Source organism: Ictidomys tridecemlineatus, chromosome 2, assembly GCF_052094955.1.
Source record: "Ictidomys tridecemlineatus isolate mIctTri1 chromosome 2, mIctTri1.hap1, whole genome shotgun sequence".
Taxonomy (NCBI): Eukaryota; Metazoa; Chordata; class Mammalia; order Rodentia; family Sciuridae; genus Ictidomys; species Ictidomys tridecemlineatus.
This window is the reverse complement of record NC_135478.1, coordinates 178,642,672-178,661,517: the sequence shown is the minus strand read 5'-3', so window position 1 is coordinate 178,661,517 and position 18,846 is coordinate 178,642,672. Positions and strand designations below refer to the sequence as shown.

The 18,846-nt window shown below is 42.3% G+C and overlaps 1 protein-coding gene and 1 long non-coding RNA gene across 4 annotated transcripts; one reads left to right on the top strand and one right to left on the bottom strand.

Annotated features, from left to right (window-relative positions):
• Nucleotides 1–2,198: 2,198 nt before the first annotated feature.
• LOC144375420 (uncharacterized) lies at nucleotides 2,199–3,574 on the bottom strand. Its single transcript, XR_013435250.1, has 2 exons — nucleotides 3,354–3,574; nucleotides 2,199–2,691 (listed from the first exon to the last, which is right to left on the bottom strand). It is a non-coding gene; the product is annotated as an uncharacterized LOC144375420 (long non-coding RNA).
• On the top strand, nucleotides 2,565–18,161 carry Garin1b (golgi associated RAB2 interactor 1B). Of its 3 annotated transcripts, none has more exons than XM_021722350.3 (8): nucleotides 2,565–2,701; nucleotides 3,496–3,885; nucleotides 4,963–5,147; nucleotides 6,264–6,516; nucleotides 9,854–9,975; nucleotides 12,966–13,003; nucleotides 15,772–15,939; nucleotides 17,750–18,161. In XM_021722350.3, exons 2-8 carry the CDS (start codon nucleotides 3,637–3,639, stop codon nucleotides 17,761–17,763), a joined length of 1,029 nt encoding a protein of 342 aa, XP_021578025.2. In that variant the 5' UTR covers nucleotides 2,565–2,701; nucleotides 3,496–3,636; the 3' UTR covers nucleotides 17,764–18,161. The 3 variants fall into 3 exon arrangements, with proteins under 3 accessions (XP_021578025.2, XP_040147569.2, XP_077896399.1); XM_040291635.2 differs by having other exon boundaries at nucleotides 12,960–13,003; XM_078040273.1 differs by lacking the exon at nucleotides 3,496–3,885 and having other exon boundaries at nucleotides 2,575–2,701; nucleotides 12,960–13,003.
• The last annotated feature ends 685 nt before the right edge of the window (nucleotides 18,162–18,846 follow it).

The window sequence follows — 18,846 nt, the reverse complement described above, 5'->3', positions numbered from 1 at the left end:
CATTATACCTGTCCCCTAGAAAAACAAATCCAAGTATTCATCTGGGTTGAAGAAAGAGAGTTAATTATAATTTTATTTAAAAAAATGGAACTATGGAATGTAAAATTCAAAAGAAGTCAGATAGTGCTAATAAGACATTTTATTCTTTTTCATAGAAGAAAGGAGTTATATGGAAACTTCTCATTTTTTGCCTTCCACTCCTCTATGTCCAAAGTTGAAGGCAGATTATACTTTAGGGTCCATCACATCTTAACTAAAAAAAACCACTCATGCTACTTTTCTTCCAACCTTGGCCACATGGAAAACTGAATCTTATGTGCTATATGACCCCACAAAACAGGATGAATAAAACTGTACTAAGTGGCCTCTCATCCCAGGGGGATGAATAGAGTTCTATCACTGGACTTAATTATGTTTGCTTTTACTACACTTTCCACTAAATGTAAGCTTGCATTTACAGGGTTAGCTGCTTCATAATCTTTTCCTCCATAGAAGAATGAAAAAGTTTAAAAATAGCAAATGTTCCAAGACTTTTTAAAAGGTCAACAACAGTGTCTTTCTCCAGGAGGAAAACTCCTCCTCTTATTCAAAAATGTGGATTTACATGGGTAAAAAAATGTATATTTTTACATAAATTTATTCAGATATGAATCAATCTTTATATCTTATCTTTATGCTTCTTTATCACATCAAGAGCTAACGGCAAAACAGGAACTTTGTTTCTGTCCAGGAAATCTATGTCACAAGATGAATAAGAATTTAGAGCTGGGCATGGTAGCACATGCCTGGTAATCCCAATGGTTTGGGAGGCTGAGTCAGGAGAATCTTGATTCAAAGCCAGTCTCAGCAACTTAGCAAGACCCTAAGCAACTTAGTGAGACCCTGTCTCTAAATTTTTTTTTTTAAATAAGGGCTAGGGATGTAGCTCAGTGGTTAAGTGCCCCTGGTTCAAGCTCAGTGCTTAAGCATCCCTGGGTTCAATCCTTGCTTTAAGAGAGAGAGAGAGAGAGAGAGAGAGAGAGAGAGAGAGAGAGAGAGAGAGAGAGAGAGAGAGAGAGATATGTAACTTTTTAACATCTCTTTCTTTTCAATTCACAACAAATATTTGGAAGTTATTGCTGAGGTCTCAAATGCACTTATCAAATGTGCCAAAACTGGAAGGTATTTTTAAAAGACCCTGAAGTCATCTTAACTTGCCATTTGTTTAGTCTTCTTGTTTGGAGCAAAAGGCAAAGAATTCACAAATGCTACATCTTAAGCACCTGTTTCAAATTAAACATCAGCCTTTAGCTGGCAAAATAATTTCTTGATAATTAAGCAAATTGCAGCAGAACATCCATCTCAGTTGATTTTTTATTTCCTGGAAAAGTCAGCAGGATAACTGTATACTAAGGGTTTCTTTCTGTGTTGAATCTGAAAGATGGAACAAAAGAAAAGCAGTCTTTTCCATTCTAAACCGTGGAAATCATGTAAAGAAAGATATCTGTATTTTTTAAAATATGTTTTTAGTTGTAGATGGACACATTATCTTTATTTATTTTTATGTGGTGCTGAGGATTGAACCCAGTGCCTCACATGTGCAAAGCAAGCGCTCTACCACTGAGCTACAGCCCCAGCTTCAAGATATCTGTATTTTAACAGGAAAAGTGGATGAATAAAAGAAACAGGGCTACCTGCTATAGAAGACTACATAGAAATATGTACCATGTCCTGAATTTTGTTTTGAGATAAATGTAAAAGCACCTAAATGTCAAGAAAATGTTCTTCCTGTACGATAAGGATCCTCCCATGGTCCAACAGACACAATCATTCTCTCACAGGCCCACTCCAGGCCCAGAAGACAGACAGACAGACAGAGGGTCAAGCACACCTCATTCCCACATCTTCACTTCTTCCAATATATCAGCTTATTAATGACCATTGCTGTGGTATCATAATTCCGTTTCTAGGGAAATGCAAACCACAGGATGTGGTCTCTGAACCCATCCTTAGAGAATATTACCATGGAGGATATTTTTCCCACATAGTAAACAAAAGGATAGTGATCTCGGAAGTTGTGTCACTGACCAGGGAGCTGTAACAGGCTCAGGCAGGGTGTAACCTAGATGACTAGATGACCGGGGGAGACAGTGGCCACATTGCGTGGGGAAACCTCAGCCCTCTCCCCGATTCTGCAATGAAATAATAAATCATCAGGCTTTGTCCTTCACTTATATTTGTTGTCAAACTGGTTTTCTACACTGATCACATTTGACTTTGATGGTGATACATTATAAGTGCTGGAATTTTATCCCAATTAAAAGATGATTTCTGCCAGGCATGGTGACACGCCTGTAATCCCAGTGCCTTGGGGGGAGGCTGAAGCAAGAGGATCAAATAAATAAATAAAATACAAAAATCTGGGGATGTGGTTTAGTGGTTGAGTGCCCGAGTTCAATCCCCAGTACACTCCCCCCACCACCACCAAAAAAAAAAAAAAAAAGTAGAATATGATTTCTCCTTGAAATGGCTTTGATCAGTGATCCACCTGCTTGGTTCTTTGCCCTTGATGTAGCTGCTCCAGGATTTGGGCTCTTCCTCTTGCTCAGTGGAGGTGGGAGGCACTGTCATTCTCAGAGAGGAGGATCTGCTTGTTGATCCAGAAGAGCGGCTCATGGGTGCTATTCCTCCTGCGAGATGCTCGTCCAAAGCCTGCCTCCGGGTAAGAAACTAATTACTTCTCCTGTTCCTGCAGTTTGGCCTCCTAAGGGAATGAACCCTGCAGCAGTAACCAGCCAGCCATAACAGAGCACAGAACAAGTGTCAGCTGCCCTGCAACCCCTAGAAGCAGAAAAGGCGCTCAAACCCAGGGAGTGGAGGACCCCATCATGCAGAGCTCAGGAAGACTGGAGTTTGAATAGATGAGCAGCCCTTAACATTATTTGCGATGTGTTGCACTGAAACAAGGGAGTGCTGGCGCCAGGAGCAGTGGCACGTGACTCAGCAACTTAGCAAGGCCCTAAGCAACTTAGTGACACCCTGTCTCTAAAGGAAATATTTTTTAAAAGAGCCGGGGAGGGGATGTGGCTCAGTGGTTAAACACCCCTGGGTTCAATCCCCAGGACCAAAAAATAAAATTCCCTGGTACCAAAAATAAATAAATAAATAAATAATAAAGTAAAATGTAGAGTGAGGGATGGTTAGGTTAGGTGTGTGGCTTCGTGGTAGAGTGCTTGCCTAGAATGTTTGAGATCCTGGGTTGGATACCCCCTGCTTAAAAAAAAAAAAAAAATGCAAAGTAAAAAAAAAAAATAGGGAGGGTCGAAAAGCAAGGTTGTTTCCTCTTGGCAGCAGAAGGAGCTCTTGCTTCCTACCTCTTTCACTCCCTTCTCAGCAAGTTCTGGGAGAGCCACGTCCTGGGGTCCAGGAAAGGGCTGGGGGTTGGTAGGGCATCAGTAAGTCCCAGCAACAGTCTAGAGGAAAAGGGAGGTTCCTCTGCATTTCCCTTTCCTGCAGGCCTGCTGGTTTTTCATGATGTCATCCATTCATCATTGTGAGCTGATTGGCCAGCCCGGGGCTTGGCCAGCTGCCCAAGGCCAGAAGGGAAGAGCGAGATCCCAGGACAAATGTGCAGCCGGCCCCTGAGCATGTGTAGAAATGTTGACATCAGTTCCACATAGAAAGACTTGGCGGAAATCAAAGAAGACAGTACAAGTCACAAGATCTTTTCCAACCTTCCCTTCCCTGAATGCCTGGGAAGAATTCAGGGGCCTCTTGCCTGTGGATGGGGAACCGAACCCTGGAGTAGGCCTGGGTGTAGAGGAGGGACTGCTCTGCCAGATGGTTCATTCTCCAGAGTTCAACCTGTTTCCTGACTCAGTCGTGTTTGAAAGCAACTTTGTCCAGGTATTCTTGGGTGACTCAGAATAGTACTCCTTGATTAAAAGAAAAGAAAACCTGTTCCCAAGATGTGAGCAGGACAATCACTCCTGGAACTAGAATGGAGTGAGAACTGAGGCAAGGAGAAGCTGGGGGCCTGGAATACAAGACCAGTCCCCCTGACCAGGGCTTCTCCTGTAGCCATGGACACCTGGGAAGAGTGGAGGACTTGAGATGTGAAGCCCCAGCTTATGTCATCCTCCAGGCTTTTGCCCAAAGTCAGGTGGACACGGAGGCAGGAAAAGGAGATGGTCTTTGAGGGTTCAGGACAGAAATGATGATGGGAGAAAGAATAGGAGCTGGGGACCCAGAAAACCTGGGTTCAGATTCCAATCCTCTGCTTTATCATGGGGGAGGTGTCACTGGACACAAAACCTGCACATCCTTATTCCACTTGCTCTAACGTAAGAGGGTTGGACTGATCTGAAGATGCAGCAAGCAAGGCACCTGGTGGAACAGGCACTTAAGGTGTCCCCTAGGGCCAGACAGAATCTTGAAAAACTAGACTGTGGAGCTGGAAGGGAAATTCCCAGCCAATAAAGGTGCAGGAGATTAGAGAGCTCCTCCAAGGAGGGCCTGCAGGATGAGTTTCTCAGAGGAAAGGCAGGAAATAGACCAGGGTGGGATTCACGGAAATGTGATAGATGCCTAGGTTATAGTTCTTGTGGACAGTTGTTAATAGCAGGTCATTTAGACACTAGTATAAGTTTGTGGGGATTTTTTTGGTGGTGTTTGTTCTTTTTTTTTTTTTAACCAATATAAGTTAGAACAATAATTCTCAACAGGCCACGATATTGTGCCCCTTTACCCGGGGACATTTGGCAATGTCTGAAGACATTTTTGGTTCTCACAATTTGAGTGAGTGGTTGCTAGTAGCATCTGGGGGCAGAAGTCAAAAATTCTGATAAACAATCTACAATGCACAGTACAGCCTCTCTCTCAAACAAAGAATCATCTTAATAGTGCCGAGTTGAGAAACCCTGGGCTAAAACATACTGCTACTTCTGCCAAATACTCAGGCTGTGCCTGGGGGCTGCATTGCAGGTCAAAAGGGGCCGAAACTGGATAGACATCAACAAAGCCCCCAACACCGTGGCCCTTGGGGTGACCTCCTCTGTGCCTTGCCTGCCCCTTCCCAACGTCCTCCTCATGGCCAGAGTCAAATGGCATCCGGGGCAGAGCCAGACATGGAACAGACCATCTAAAGCTCCAAAGATTATCCTGAGGAGGTAAGCAATGCAGGTGGGAATGAGGGACAAGACAGTGACAAGGGGACCCGAGGTGGTGACTAAAGGTGGGGAGAAAGCAGACACAGTGGTAATGTGACCTTTTTTAGACAGCAATAACCCCAGATAGGTAGTAAAATGGAAGGGCATGTGGGATAAGGGAGGGGTGGTGTGGACAGGAGGAGGGGCCAGTCTACAAGCCCTCTCCCTTCTTGCTGCACTCATCCCCATCCCTGACTTCAGAGGAGCCCTCCCAGTCTGTGGCTAAGGAGCGAGGAGGCAGTGAGGTCTGACAGATGGAGTGCTGGTTGGGAGAGGCCAGTTCTTTCCAATCCTTGATATACAAGTAGCTAGACTTAAAATTAGTTTGAAGCACAGGTCACCTACTGCTTCTCAGTTTTCCCATCTATAAGATGTCTGGGACAGGGTCCCATTCAGAATTTAACATATGGTCACATCGTATTTGTCTGGAATAAAGCAGATGTTCTTGATGTTTAAACCTCTTGAGACAATTTGTAGTCTGCCTCATGAATCTCTAGATAGTCCCAGAGTTCCAAGAAACCTTTTCATTTCTCCATACTACTACATGGCAGGCCTCTCTGCTATGTTATTGGTGTACCTATAGCAAGTACAACCCAGGCCCAGCTAACTAACATTAGACCCAAGGCCAAAACCTTGAACTTCAGCACCTTTGGGAAGAGTTATGGAGGCACTAAGGTCAATGAATGGACAAATTGGACACATGGACTTCTTCCTGTCAAGACAAAATTTGCAAAAACCCATAATCCCAGCCATCCCACTCCTAGGCTGTGTCTCAAGCTGGATCTAAAGAATATCAGCATGAAAATTATGGCAGGGAGGGTGGAGATTAAAATGCAGATTCCGGGGCCACAGTCCAGACCTAGAGAATCTGAATCCTTGGGGATATCTGCAGGCATCTGTGTTTTAAGTAAGCTCCTCTGTGTGTCTGGTCTCCACAAAGTTTGAGCAGCACTAGGTTAAGTGTTCTTTCTCCTACCCCTAAAAGCTTCTATCCACAAAGAGACACCCCTTATTTTAGTGAAGATAGGGTCACATCAGAAGCAATGGGGTTGTCAGTGTCTTCCCCTGTGCCTTCAGGATTCTCCCATTGAAATTTGTGGAGCTCCAGGTCTGTGACCGCCTTCAACGCATCCTGCGGTTGAGAACAGTCACTGAGAAGATCTACTACCTAAAACTCCACCCTGACCATCCAAAGACTGTCTTCCACTTCTGGATCCGACTGATTCAAATTCTGCAGACGGGCCTGTCCATCACCACCAAAGACCCTAGGATTCTTGTCACTCACTGCCTGGTACCCAAGAATTGCTATAGCCCATCTGGAAACTCTAAGGTAAGGGAAGGGTTCACCGTCACCAGCCTTCAGAGGCAGAGCTTAGACTAGTTGTTGGTGAGCATTTTGGGTAGGCAATTCCAGCTTTAGGCCTTTTACAGAGAGTTTTACTCAGTTACCATTTATAACCATAAAATTCACACACTATAAGTATACTGCATACTTTTTATCCTGTTTTCTTCAACAGTTTTGGTAAATTTATAATTTTGAAATTGTTAATCGTCAACACAATCCAGTTTTAGAACATTTCTATCACCTTAAAAAAGTCCCTGTTGCCCATTTGCAGTCATTCCCTGTTTCAACACCTAGCTCTAGGGAACCACTGATCTGTTTTCAATCTCTGTAAAGTCATCTTTCTTAGGATTTTATATACATGGAATCCTATATTATATAGTTTTTGTGTCTGACTTTCATTTATCACAGTTCATCCATATGACAGCATGGAACCAGTTCTGGGGCAAAGTCACTGACTATCAGTAGTTAATTTGTTTTCATTGCTGAGTAGATTCCATTTTGTTCATCCATTCATGAATTGATGGACATTTAGATTGCTCCAGTTTGGGGCTCTAATGAATTATGCTGCTTGTACATACTGTTGTATAGTCATGTTTTCATTTGTCTTCAGTAGATTCCAAATAATAACGTTGATGAGTTTTATGGAAAGTTTGTTTAACTTTTTTTTGTGTGGCACTTGGGATTGAACCCAGGACCTTTTGCATGTGAGGCAAGCACTCTATCAACTGAGCTATATCCCCAGCCCCTATGTTTGACTTTTAAAGAAACTGAAAACCTGTTTACCAAAGTGACCATTTTACATTCCAACAATTTGTGAGGTTTTATGTTTCTCCACATTCTAACACCAGCATTGTTCATCTTTTTTATTATAGTCAGTCTTGCAGATATGTGTTGGTTATAATTTGGATTTCCCTAGTGACTCAGGATGTTGAGCACCTTTTCCTAGGCTTTTTAATTTTTCATACATCATCTTTGGTGGAATGTCTATTCAAATATTTCACCAATTTTTAAAGTGAGTTTCATCTTCCTACTGAGTGTGAGAATTCTTCAAATTCTACTCTGGATACAAATCCTTCATCAGATATATAATCTGCAGATATTTTTTCTCACTCTGTAACTTGTATTTATTTTCTCTTCTTTTTCACTGTCTCATTCCTTCCTTCCTCCTTTCTTTTCCTTTTTCTTATCTTCAGTGCTAGGGATTGAACCCAGGGTCTTGCACTTGCATGCATCTACCACTGAGTCCTAGCCCTGGTTTCATGCTCTTTTTTAAAAAAAAATATTTTTAATTGTATATGGACACAATACCTTTATTGTATTTATTTATGTGGTGCTAAGGATCAAACCCAGTGCTTCACACCTGCTAGGCAAGTGCTCTACCACTGAGCCCAGCTCCAGCCCTGGTTTCATGCTCTTAATGACATCTTTTGAAGAACGAAAATGCTTGATTCTGATCAAGTGCAGTTGGTCAACTTTTTGTGGATCAGGCTTTGGTTCTGTATCTAGCTCTTTATTCAACCTAAACCCACAAATCTTTAATCCTGTTTTCTTCTAGAAGTTTTGTAGATTCAGCTGGTACACTTAGGTTTGTGATCCATTTTGAATTAATATTTGTGTGTGGCATGAGGTAAGAGACTAAATTCTTTCTTCTTTTCATTATTTTGTTTGTTTTTGCATGTGGATATACAATTGGGGTCCCCATCATTTGTAGAAAAGATTATCATTTCCCCAGAATTGCCTTGACATCATTGTAAAAAATCAATTGATCCCAATAAAAAATGGAAAAGGAAAAAAAAAAGAAAACTCAATTGATCTTAGATTTAAGGATTTATTTCTGGATTCTCACTGATTCATACAAATCTACAAAAGTCATTTATGTTACCCAAATATTGCTACTTTAACTTGTGAAATAATACACTGATATTATCTGCAAACAAGATAGATATATTTGCAATCTGGATTTATTCATTTATTTATTGCCTTATTGCAGCTGCTAGAACATTCAGTATGATGTTCAATAGAAGAAGCAAAGCAAGTGTCTTTGCTGTGTTCCCAGTCTTAGGGGAAATGCAATTAGTCATTTGCCATTAAGTATGATGCTAGTTCTGGGATTTTTGTAAATGTTCTTTATCAATTTGAGGATGTTCCTTTGTTAAAATGCTTCTCTGTATCTATGAAGACAATCATGACGTTTGTCCTTTATTCTGTCAACATATGCTATTACATTAATTGATTTTTTATGTTAAATCAACCATATATTCCTGCAAAAATAAATTGGTTTTCTAGCATTCTGATAAGTATTTAGAAGACTATGTTCCTGGGAGATGCTGAATTATAGTTTTCTTGTGATATCTTTATGATACTCTGGCTTTGGGATCAAATTAATTCTAGCCTCAGAGAGTGAGCTGGGAAGTGTTCTCTCCTCCTCTATTTTCTGGAAGATTTTGTGAAAAATCTTAAAGTGATTTTTTTTTTTACTTCTTAAAATATTTGATAGATTTCACCAATAAAGCCCCCTGGACCCTTTTGCTCCAGGTCTTTTCTGCTTATGAGCTATACCATACATCCCATGAAGACAGATTCTTATCTGTTATATCCTTATTGCCTTGCATTGTTGATTTTCAGTAGTGAGTGAATCAATTAATATGGGGCAGCATGTGCAGCTGAAGTACATTTGGAATATCATAAGCAACAGGAAAGAAATTAATTTTAGACAGTTGTAAAAAAGCAACTTCATGTAGGATTTTCTTAGAGAAGTTATTTTTCTAAAAAATTTATTTTTTAGTTGGACACAACACCTTTATTTTGTTTATTTTTATTTTTATGTTGTGCTGAGGATCAAACCCAGGGCTTCGTACATGCTAAGCAAGTACTCTACTGCTGAGCCACAACCCCAGCCAGAGAAATGTTTTTAATTCATTAAATTCTTAAATATATGATAAAATATTACTTAAATATACTTAAAATATACTTTATACTTAAAATAAATATATGATCTCCTACATTTCATTATAAAACCAAGTAGTATTAACTTTATTAAAGTTTACATTGGTAGGCTATTCAATAAACTATGTTAAGGTATATTAATGGGAATAGGCTCTCTACTAAATTGTTATCAAGTATTCAATGAAGATATTAACTTTAGAGGCACAAAGTACATGGCTATAAACAGACATGGTCAGAATTGCCTCTATACATACAAGCTGCCCAATGGGAGAGATTGGATTCCAACTCTTGAGAGTTTTGACTATGATACTGAGAAAATACACAGAGGTCCTAAGGCCTTCACCACCATCTTGGTTTTTGTTCATTCTTCATATAGTTAGTACAGAAGAAACCCCAAGCCTCCCACCCCAGTGAGAGCCTCCTGCAGCTGATGGCCAAGGGGGAGAGTGAGGCCCTCTCTCAGATCTTTGCCGACTTGCACCAGCGGAACCAGTTCAGGTACATGACTTAAATCTAGCAGACCATGATGTCCCTTCCTGCAGCCCAGATGATCTAGGCAGTGAGATCCAGAAACCAAGTCCCTGGGTTAATGAGCCCATGGAGGTTCAATAAAGTACTGCCACGCAGCGCAGCACCCGGTCTTTATCCTTGGCTTAGCCTTTTCCAGGTGCCCTTTACCTTTGTCCCCTTCTCCACAGAGCAAGCAAGGTAGGTTTGACTTCAAGGAGGAGTCTTGCACAAAATGAAAAGTAACTCTTTGTCAAAGAAAATGGGGAAGGTAACGCAGGTGGAAAAATTAAACCTAATTTCTGATCCAATTCCTGGTCCTATACAGAAATACCCAAAACACCGTTAAAAACACTTATCAATCTATTGGTTTCATTTACCTGCTCACTTGGCTTCTGCTTGGACTTCATGGAGTTTCTGTGACTGTTTTCTAAATGTGTAGTCTGTTCTGAAAAGTTCTATGGTACAAGCCTATCTTCTTGGCTTGAAGAAATATCCCTCTATGTACAGATGACTTCACATTGAATCTTATGTATTAAGAAAGATAGGAGTTGAAAACACTGAGACCAGAAGGTACCAAGACCAGTAAGCAAGTGGGGCTCTAGGTCCCAGTGAATGTCATTGTGGCTTAAAAGAACAGAAGCTGGGTGTGGTGGTGCACACCTGTAATCCCAGCGGCTTGGGAGGTGAGGCAAGAGGATCACGAGTTCAAAGCCAACCTCAGCAAAAGCAAGGTGCTAAGCAACTCAGTGAGACTGTCACTAAATAAAATACTGCCCCCCCCAAAAAAAAAATAGGACTGGAGATGTAGATCAGTGATCGAGTGCCCCTGAGTTCAATCCCTGGTACCACCCTACAAAAAAAGAAAAAAAAAAAGAACACAAATAGATGAGTAAATATCACCAGGAGAAAAATGAATTGCCACAAAGAGATTTTTGGCACAATAGGAACCAGGTAGACCAGAAGCTCAGAGGCAGAGCAAATCACCATTTTTTTTCTGAGTGATGGTAGCAAACTAAGAACCAGTTCAGCTCAGTGGAAGCAATCTCTTATAGTGATGAAGAGCTCATATAGATCTGGGCCCATGTCCCTGCTCCAAGAGTACCTGTGAGCATACTGTGTAACTTCTCTGGGCCTCAGTTTTCAGATCTGTAAAATGAAAATAATGCCAACCGCAGCCAAATATTGTCAGGATTAAATGAGCTTATACTACATCAAGTGCTTAGCATACTTCTGTTTGCTAAGCACTTGATGTAGGTTTGGAGGTGGATATAAGTAAGCTCTCAGTAATTATTAATGTGTATTATGAGCTCTAACTTGGGTTGGAGGTAGAAAAGTATTAACACAAAAAATCTTAGCAGTTTTCCAGTGCTAAAGAACATATACCAGGCATCATTACTGTTTGTATCATACAGAGATTTCTAAGAAATTTCTGAATAAGATGTCACATTGCTGAGCTAAAGAGTGCTAGATTCTAATAAATCAAGATATTTCAAAAGGACAGTTTTGACTGTCTCCAATTATTAAATCACTGATTTTTAATTACTACCTAAAAGACATTTTCTGCTCATATCTCATTGGCCACAACTCTGTCCCATGGCCACACTCAAGGGAGTCTGGGAAATGTATTTTGTTCTAGTAGCAAGCCTGAAAAAAATTAGGTGCTCTGCTGCATTATTGGTATTATTTTCACTTTAGAGAACTGAAAACTGAGGCCCATTATGCTCACAGGTACACTTGGAGCAGGGACTTGGGCTCAGATCTATATGAGCTCTTCATCACTATAAGAGATTGCTTCACTGAACTGGGCTGAGTTACGAGGGGCCTACTGGAAATCACTGACCTAGACAGCTTTTGATGTTTCTGGAAGGTCACAGGAGACTAAATCCTGAAGGGAGGTATAGTCAGTAACAATATAAAGGGTGGAAGCTGCAGTGGCACAGGCCTGTAATCCAGTGGCTCAGGAGGCTGAGGCTTGAGGATTATGAGTTCAAAGCCAGTCTGGGCAATTTAGTAAGGCCCTAAGCAACTCAGGGGGTTGGGGATGTGGCCCAGTGGCTAAGCACCCCTGGATTCAATCTAGGTACCAAAAAAAGAGAGAAAGAGTGGAAAAGGAACAAATGGGTGCAAAGGAATGAAAGAGGAAGAAGCTTGGTGAGTTTGGGAAAGGGTAGGAAGGCCAGTAGGGAAGAAGAGCAGGTGGCAGTGGAAGAGAATAAGCAAAAGTGGGCAGGGGCTCAGCCAGGCAGGGCCTAGGAAGCCACAAGAAGGAATTTAGACTTTAAATGTAGTGGGAGCCTTAGCAGCATTTTAAATAGTCAAATGACGTGATCCAATTTACATTTTAAAAAGGTCATGCTAGCTGCTGCTCTGACAGTTGATTTGAAGGGAGGGAGAAGAGACTTGGAGAGATCAATTATGAAGCTATGGCAACCTAGTCTGTCCCAGCACACACAAAATGGGTCAGAGGGGTGCAAGAAAATGGGAGGCAGGGTGGGTTTTGCTTCACTTTATGTCAGTACTTTGTATGGGCATTTGTTTGCTTCAGTTTACCAGCAGAAACCCCTGATTGGTGATTTTTCTCCTCATTCAGGCAGGTTCCAGTCTGGTTGCAATTAGTATCAGTTTGTGCACATTGGCAACAACATGCAGTGTTACAGTAAATAAAATAAATGGCTGAGACACAGGATCCAACAAATGGAGTCCCAGTCCCTTCTCCTCAGCAAAATCAGTAGCATGGGCTCTACTTCTTGCTTCCCCCATCTTACCTCCCTCTTCCTTTTTTTTTTTCTTCTGGAAATTTAATATGCATTGCACCCACCTAATGTAGCCACAGCTGGTCTTTTTCATATTTACATCTCTCTAAAGCTTCTGCATCAGGAAAAATCTAACTAGAAATAAGTTTGAAATACGAGTTTGATGTTCTATTCTTTTTACTTTCAACCTTCATTTCCTTGACCTTGAAATGACTGGAGTTCCAGGAGCTGCAAAAAGATGAAGATCCACAAGATCTGCACAGGTAAGAGAGGGCCAAGGCACTGTGCCTGGGAGAACTGTCCCCACCGCAGGCCTAGGAGTCAGATCCTCTGCTGCTCCCTCTCCTGACCTTCCCGGTGCCATGGGGACTGCCATGATCTTTCCCTGCCGCAGTAGAATTCCTCTGGGCAATTTTGCCACTATAGTCAATTTGGCACCAAGTTCTAACAACAGTTTGAAATATTTTTTATATTCTTTACTTCATTTCCAGGACCCATAGACCTTATCCTCACTCAGTCCTTCCCCCAAAGACTGCAGTAATTTCCCACTAGTTTATTCAGTCATTTTTTTTATTCAAAAGCATGTACTGAGTGTTTTATAAGTGCCACTCATTGTTGATAGGCTTTGGGGTCACTGTGTAGAAAAACACAGTGGCCCTTTCAAGGACTTTATCCTGGAATGGAGTCAGATGGGTAAATACCAAAATTACAAAACCTCTCCTGCCAAAGGAGCACAAAGAAGGAGGTTTCTCATGCCCCCCAGGACTCTGGCCCAGGAGGCTCGGGGTCTGAGCAGAGTCATGGGGGATGATGAATTCCTGTGAGCTGGCTGAGCGGATGAGGGAAGGCATTCCGGGAAGAAGAGGCCATCTGTGTGGGCGGTCTTGACACATTCTGGAAGCAGTAGTTGATTGTCTTATTTCCCGGTTCTAGTTTATCCCCAATTCACTTGCAGCCCTGCATAAACTTTCCCCATCCTACCTGTCTCTCACCTCCTCTGCCTCCTCATCACCCACCTCCAGCCCACAGCTTCTGCAGCCAAACCTCAGCTATTCTTTCCCATAGCTCATTCATCCCCTCTCTGTTCCCCTCCCCTCAAGGTTCACTTTAAATCCTACCTGTCCTAAACCCTATGTTCGCACCACCTTCCTGCCCAAACTTATCTGTCCTTGTCATAAACTCTCAACATTATTCTCTAGTTGTCTTGTAGGCTTATTTCTTCAACAAATACTAAACTGTATTCATGTCTCTGAATTATGCACACCAACAAGCACAGGCTGGGGACACAATAGGAGTTCAATAAATACCCATATACCATACTACGAACAAATTATTCTCCATATTGGCTCAGGAGACAGACAGAACATCATGTTCTATTTCGGAATTTAGAGGAGGTTACTCTTAAGGGAGCTCTACTAACTTTTGTCCAAACCAGGCCTACACACTGGTGGTATAAATGGGTAAAAGTCTGGGGACATTAATAGAAGAAGTAGTTGACTTTTCTCTAACTCAGTTATAATCAAAGTACTGTTGAGAGGCTGGGGTTATGGCTCAATGGTAGAGTGATTGCCTAGCATGTGTGAGGCTCTGGGTTCAATTCCCAGCACCTCATATAAATGAAATAAAAACAAAGGTCCATCAACAACCAAATATATATACATAAACAAACTGTTGGCAGCAGAACCTTAGTTTCAACCTTGAAGAGACAATAGGGAGTGGTGGGGACAGTGGCAACAAAACAAAAAAAGGGGAAGGTTTCAATTGATTGTGGGTGTGCTAGAACACAGGTCTGCTAATGCCACATACTTTAAGTTTTTGAAAGACTTAAATATGGATTTTTTTTAAAAAAACATGGCATGTCCCTCCTCCATTAAAAAAATTAAAGCACAGTGTAGGGTAACATCTAGTGGGCAAACATAACATAGCCACAGACCACGTTCAGCCAGCTCACAGCCCCTGTCCTGAATGGCGAGCAGAGCTGCTGCTGAATTCCATTTCCTCCCAGTCTGACTGCTTTCTCCTGTTCTGTGACATTTGATTTTTACACATGCATTCAAACATAAACACACACAGGTACGTACATACTTAAACATAACCCACAAAGTTAGGGTGGAAAAAACAGAAACAGAGAATGTTTCTAATTTATTTCTGGGACTGAAGAGAACAGCTAGAATTTCAAGGTCACAGAATATCTGATGTCATGGGGGCCAGATGTTTGAAAATGCTCCTAGGCTAATTTCAATGAACCATCCTGGGATGTCCTCTGGACCTCTTTTCTCACTGGACCAGGTAGTGGAAAGACACTTTGAAAGGGCAGTTATACTCCAGCCTGTGGAACTAGAGAGAGTTGGAAAAAACCAGAGGCCCAAAGCTTACCTGCATAGCTAACCTTTTGGCTCTCCATCAGTGGGTGGCATGGCCTAAGACTGCAGTGTTTTCCAAAATTTAAAGCACAAACAGACCATATAAGTCTTGTTAAAGTGCAGATTCTAATTCATTAGGTCTGGGGGCTGGAGAATAGTACATTTGAAACATGCTCCCGGGTGATGCCAAGGTTTCAGCCCTAACCAGGGCTAAGGAGACCAAGAACAGTTTCTGGCTTTGATCTGAGTTCAAGGCCATTGCCAATTCAGCTGGCCAATCTTCTGGGAGAAATGTACTCAGTTAACTTGTCCCAGCCACAGTGGGTCCCTCCTTTCAATGGGGCTGTCTTGCACACATGGTGTGATGGGAAAAATGTGAGCTCTGGAGCCAGGCTGCCTGGCTTTGAATTCTGACTCTGCCACCTCATAATGTGACCATTGTTAAATTACTCAACCTCTCTGGACCTTACATTTCTTCTCCATAAAATGGGGATTATGGCAGCACGGCCCTCACCAAGTTGTCATGAGGCTTAAATGAGGAAGAATGTGTGTAATTGTCTGGAACAGTGCCTGGCGCATAAGTAGTCCACCCCACCCCAATGACTGGCTGTAAGCTGTAAGAGTGCTCTGTAAGCCAGAGTGCAAATGCTTTTCTTTTCTTAACCTAGAGAAATATACTGCCCGGGAAGACAGCATCCCTTGTACCCGTGACCTCAGTTGGAGGGAATCGTTCACTTGTGGAGAGTGGGAAAGAGAGAACCCCTCTGGGCCGCAGCCACTTTCACTCCTCAGCACTCTGGCAGCTTCCACCTGGCCACAGCTGGCCCCATCCATAGGTATGGTGATGGGGTTGGTCTGGGGGTCTTCATGGGACAGCACTGGTGCTCAGCCTCAGGACTGGGTCCAGTGCTGAGGGTGATTTCAGAGCACGTAGTGAGGTGGGAGTGAGGGGCATGGTTGATGTGACTCCTGCTCTCTTCTCTCCTGCTACATACCTCCCTGCCTCCAATGGGGCCGAGCAAACCTCTGCAGTGTGGCTCCTCCAGAGCTCCCAGAGTTCTCACAAGTGACTGGAGACAAAGACATGTGTAGAATGATGCTGGGGCTCCGTCTCCTTGCTCTGTGGAGAGGTGTAAGAGATTCCTCGGGGAGTTATTAACCACCCTTCCCTCCAGCCAGTCTCTTTTCCTACAGCTCTTGGCACTTTGTTTTCTTTTACTTTTTCCCAGTAATGGGGATTCTACCCAGGGCCTTGAACATGCTAGGCAAGTGCTCTATCACTGAGCTACACCCCCAGCCCTTTTAAAATTTTGAGATGGGGTCTTGTTAAGTTAAGGATGGCCTTGAACTTGCAAAACCCTCCTGCTTCAACCTCCTGAGGAGCTAGGATTAGAGCCCTGCTCCACCACACATCACTTGGTAGTCTCTGTACTGCCAGGGTTGGGGTACAGAGAGGGAGGCCTGGGTCAGGTAAACTTCCCTGAGGTCCCACCTTCTTCTCTTCTTGCTCCAAGACTCCCCCATCCATCCTTCATTCATTTAATAAGAATCTGTGAAGGATCTCCTATGTGGTCTGACAGAGACAGAGCATAGAGAAGGTGGGGTGATTTGTTTTCTAAAGTAAAAAAAAATCAATAATTCACTCCCTCCCCAACTAGGGCTTTGAACCCAGGGGCACTCTACCATTGAGCTACATTCCCAGCTCTTTTCTTTTCTTTTTTTTTTTTTTTTCTTTAATTTTTATTTTTGGTACGGTGATTGAACCCAGGGGTACTAACCACTGAGCCATATCCTCCCCAGCCATTTTTTTTTAATATTCATTTATTTATTTTTTAGTTTTCGGCGGACACAACATCTTTGTTTGTATGTGGTGCTGAGGATCGAACCTGGGCCGCACGCATGCCAGGCGAGCGTGCTACTGCTTGAGCCACATCCCCAGCCCCTCCCCAGCCATTTTTTATATGTTATTTAGAAACAGGATTTTGCTAGGTTGCTGAGGCTGGCTTTGAACTCACTATTCTCCTGCCTCAGCCTCCCAAACCACTGGAATCACAGACCTGGCTCATTTTTTATTTTGAGACAATGTCTCGCTAAATTGCTGAGGCTGGCCTCAAACTTGCCATCCTTCTGTCTCAATCTCCCAAGTAGCTGGGATTACAGGTGCATGCTACAATACTCGGCATGAACCACTAATGCTTACAAGAGACCATTAATAATTGACAGTTTAAAAAATTAACCTGAGTACAGTAGTCCCCTTCTTCTTTATCCGCAGCTTTGCTTTCTGAGGTTTCAGTTAACCTAGACAACTTCAATCTAAAAAATATTAAATTGAAAATTCCACATTTTGAGAGAGAGAGAATGAACTACATTCTACATTTGCATAATTTTTGTTATGTTGTTATAATTTTTCTTTTTAAAGATAGTTATTATTGTTAATTTCTTACCATGCCTAACCTGTAAATTAAGCTTTATCACAGATACATACCTACAGGTAAAACAGAATATTTGCAGGTTTTGGTACTATCTGCCATTTCAGGCATCCTTGCCCCACAAATATAAGGAGAGACTATTGTCTCTATGTGCCTATAAAAGAACTTTCTGAGTGATTTATATGCTATCAAACACTTTTCTCTCTGACACTCACAGGAAACTCTATTTGACTTACACGGGGGCAAGTCTGTGCAACCCTAACCAACACTGTTGGGCAGCATTCAGCTCCATCCAGGGACTCTATCTGGACAGAGGGGAAGAGAAAGCAGCAACTAAGAGAAAACTAGGGTCATCATCATCATGTGGTGACAGCAGAGCCTTTCCTCATTCCAGCTGTGCTTACCTCTGCATCCTCAGTACCACACACAAGCACAGCCCAATCCCATCCCAAGGGCCGTGAGTGGGCACAGAAAGACCTGCACTCCGAATGGCTGGAGCCAAGAGATGGAGAAGCAATGTGAGGAGCAGAAGCAGAGGGGAGGCTGAAGAGAGCCAAGTGGAGATGAAGAGAGAGGTGGCAGGAGGGAGTCAAAGAAGATAAGAGATACAAAGAGAAGAGGTAACAGAAGGAAGCAGAAGAGACTTGGGAGAACAGATGAAGAGGACAAGAGAAGAAGTACATCACTGAGAGATGCCTCACTAAGCTTCTATTTATCTAATTTAAAACTTGAAAGTAAAGCCATAAACCAAAAAAAAAAAAAAAGTGTGTTTTCTTCTCTGTTCAGATCACTCTGAACAGTGCAAGGGACTCTCCTTCAAATTCCCCTTTCACCAGTTTTGCTTTATGGTCCTTCTCTTCTGATTCAAGCTATATACCTGCTTCCTTAGACTGTTCTTAACCTGGCCTTGCTAGCACAGCCCTGGTGTGTCAGACTTGGGTTTGAGGTTGAGGAATGCTTCCTACAGAAGGTTGTAAGATGTGTGTAAAGTAGAGTGAATTGCTCTTTGGTTTTCAAACTTCCTAGGTTTGCTGTTGTGTCAGTCCTGCAAACACTGGCTAATTTCTTTTGTGTATGACATTCCCTTGAAATGCTGACATACTGTGCTAGTGCTTATTAAATTAATGATTCCAAAGAGAGATGATGATAGGCTCAAAGTACATGTTCACAAGTTATAGATCAAGAGGGCTTCTAAAAAGTGTCCTGTCTGATGGCCCATGGACTGGTCTCTTTTTATTTGTGCAATATTTTGCATTCAATAAAGTCCAGACTATGAGGATTGCAGAACAGCCAACTAACTTCCAACTGGAAGGT

Excerpts from the sequence above, each read along its gene's own strand:
- Garin1b (XM_040291635.2), top strand. The coding sequence starts at position 3,637 with ATGTTGACATCAGTTCCACATAGAAAGACTTGGCGGAAATCAAAGAAG. Across the intron at positions 5,148-6,263 it reads CCAAAGATTATCCTGAGGAG|GATTCTCCCATTGAAATTTG; the intron begins GTAAGCAATGCA and ends CTGTGCCTTCAG. Across the intron at positions 9,976-12,959 it reads CACCAGCGGAACCAGTTCAG|TTCCAGGAGCTGCAAAAAGA; the intron begins GTACATGACTTA and ends AAATGACTGGAG.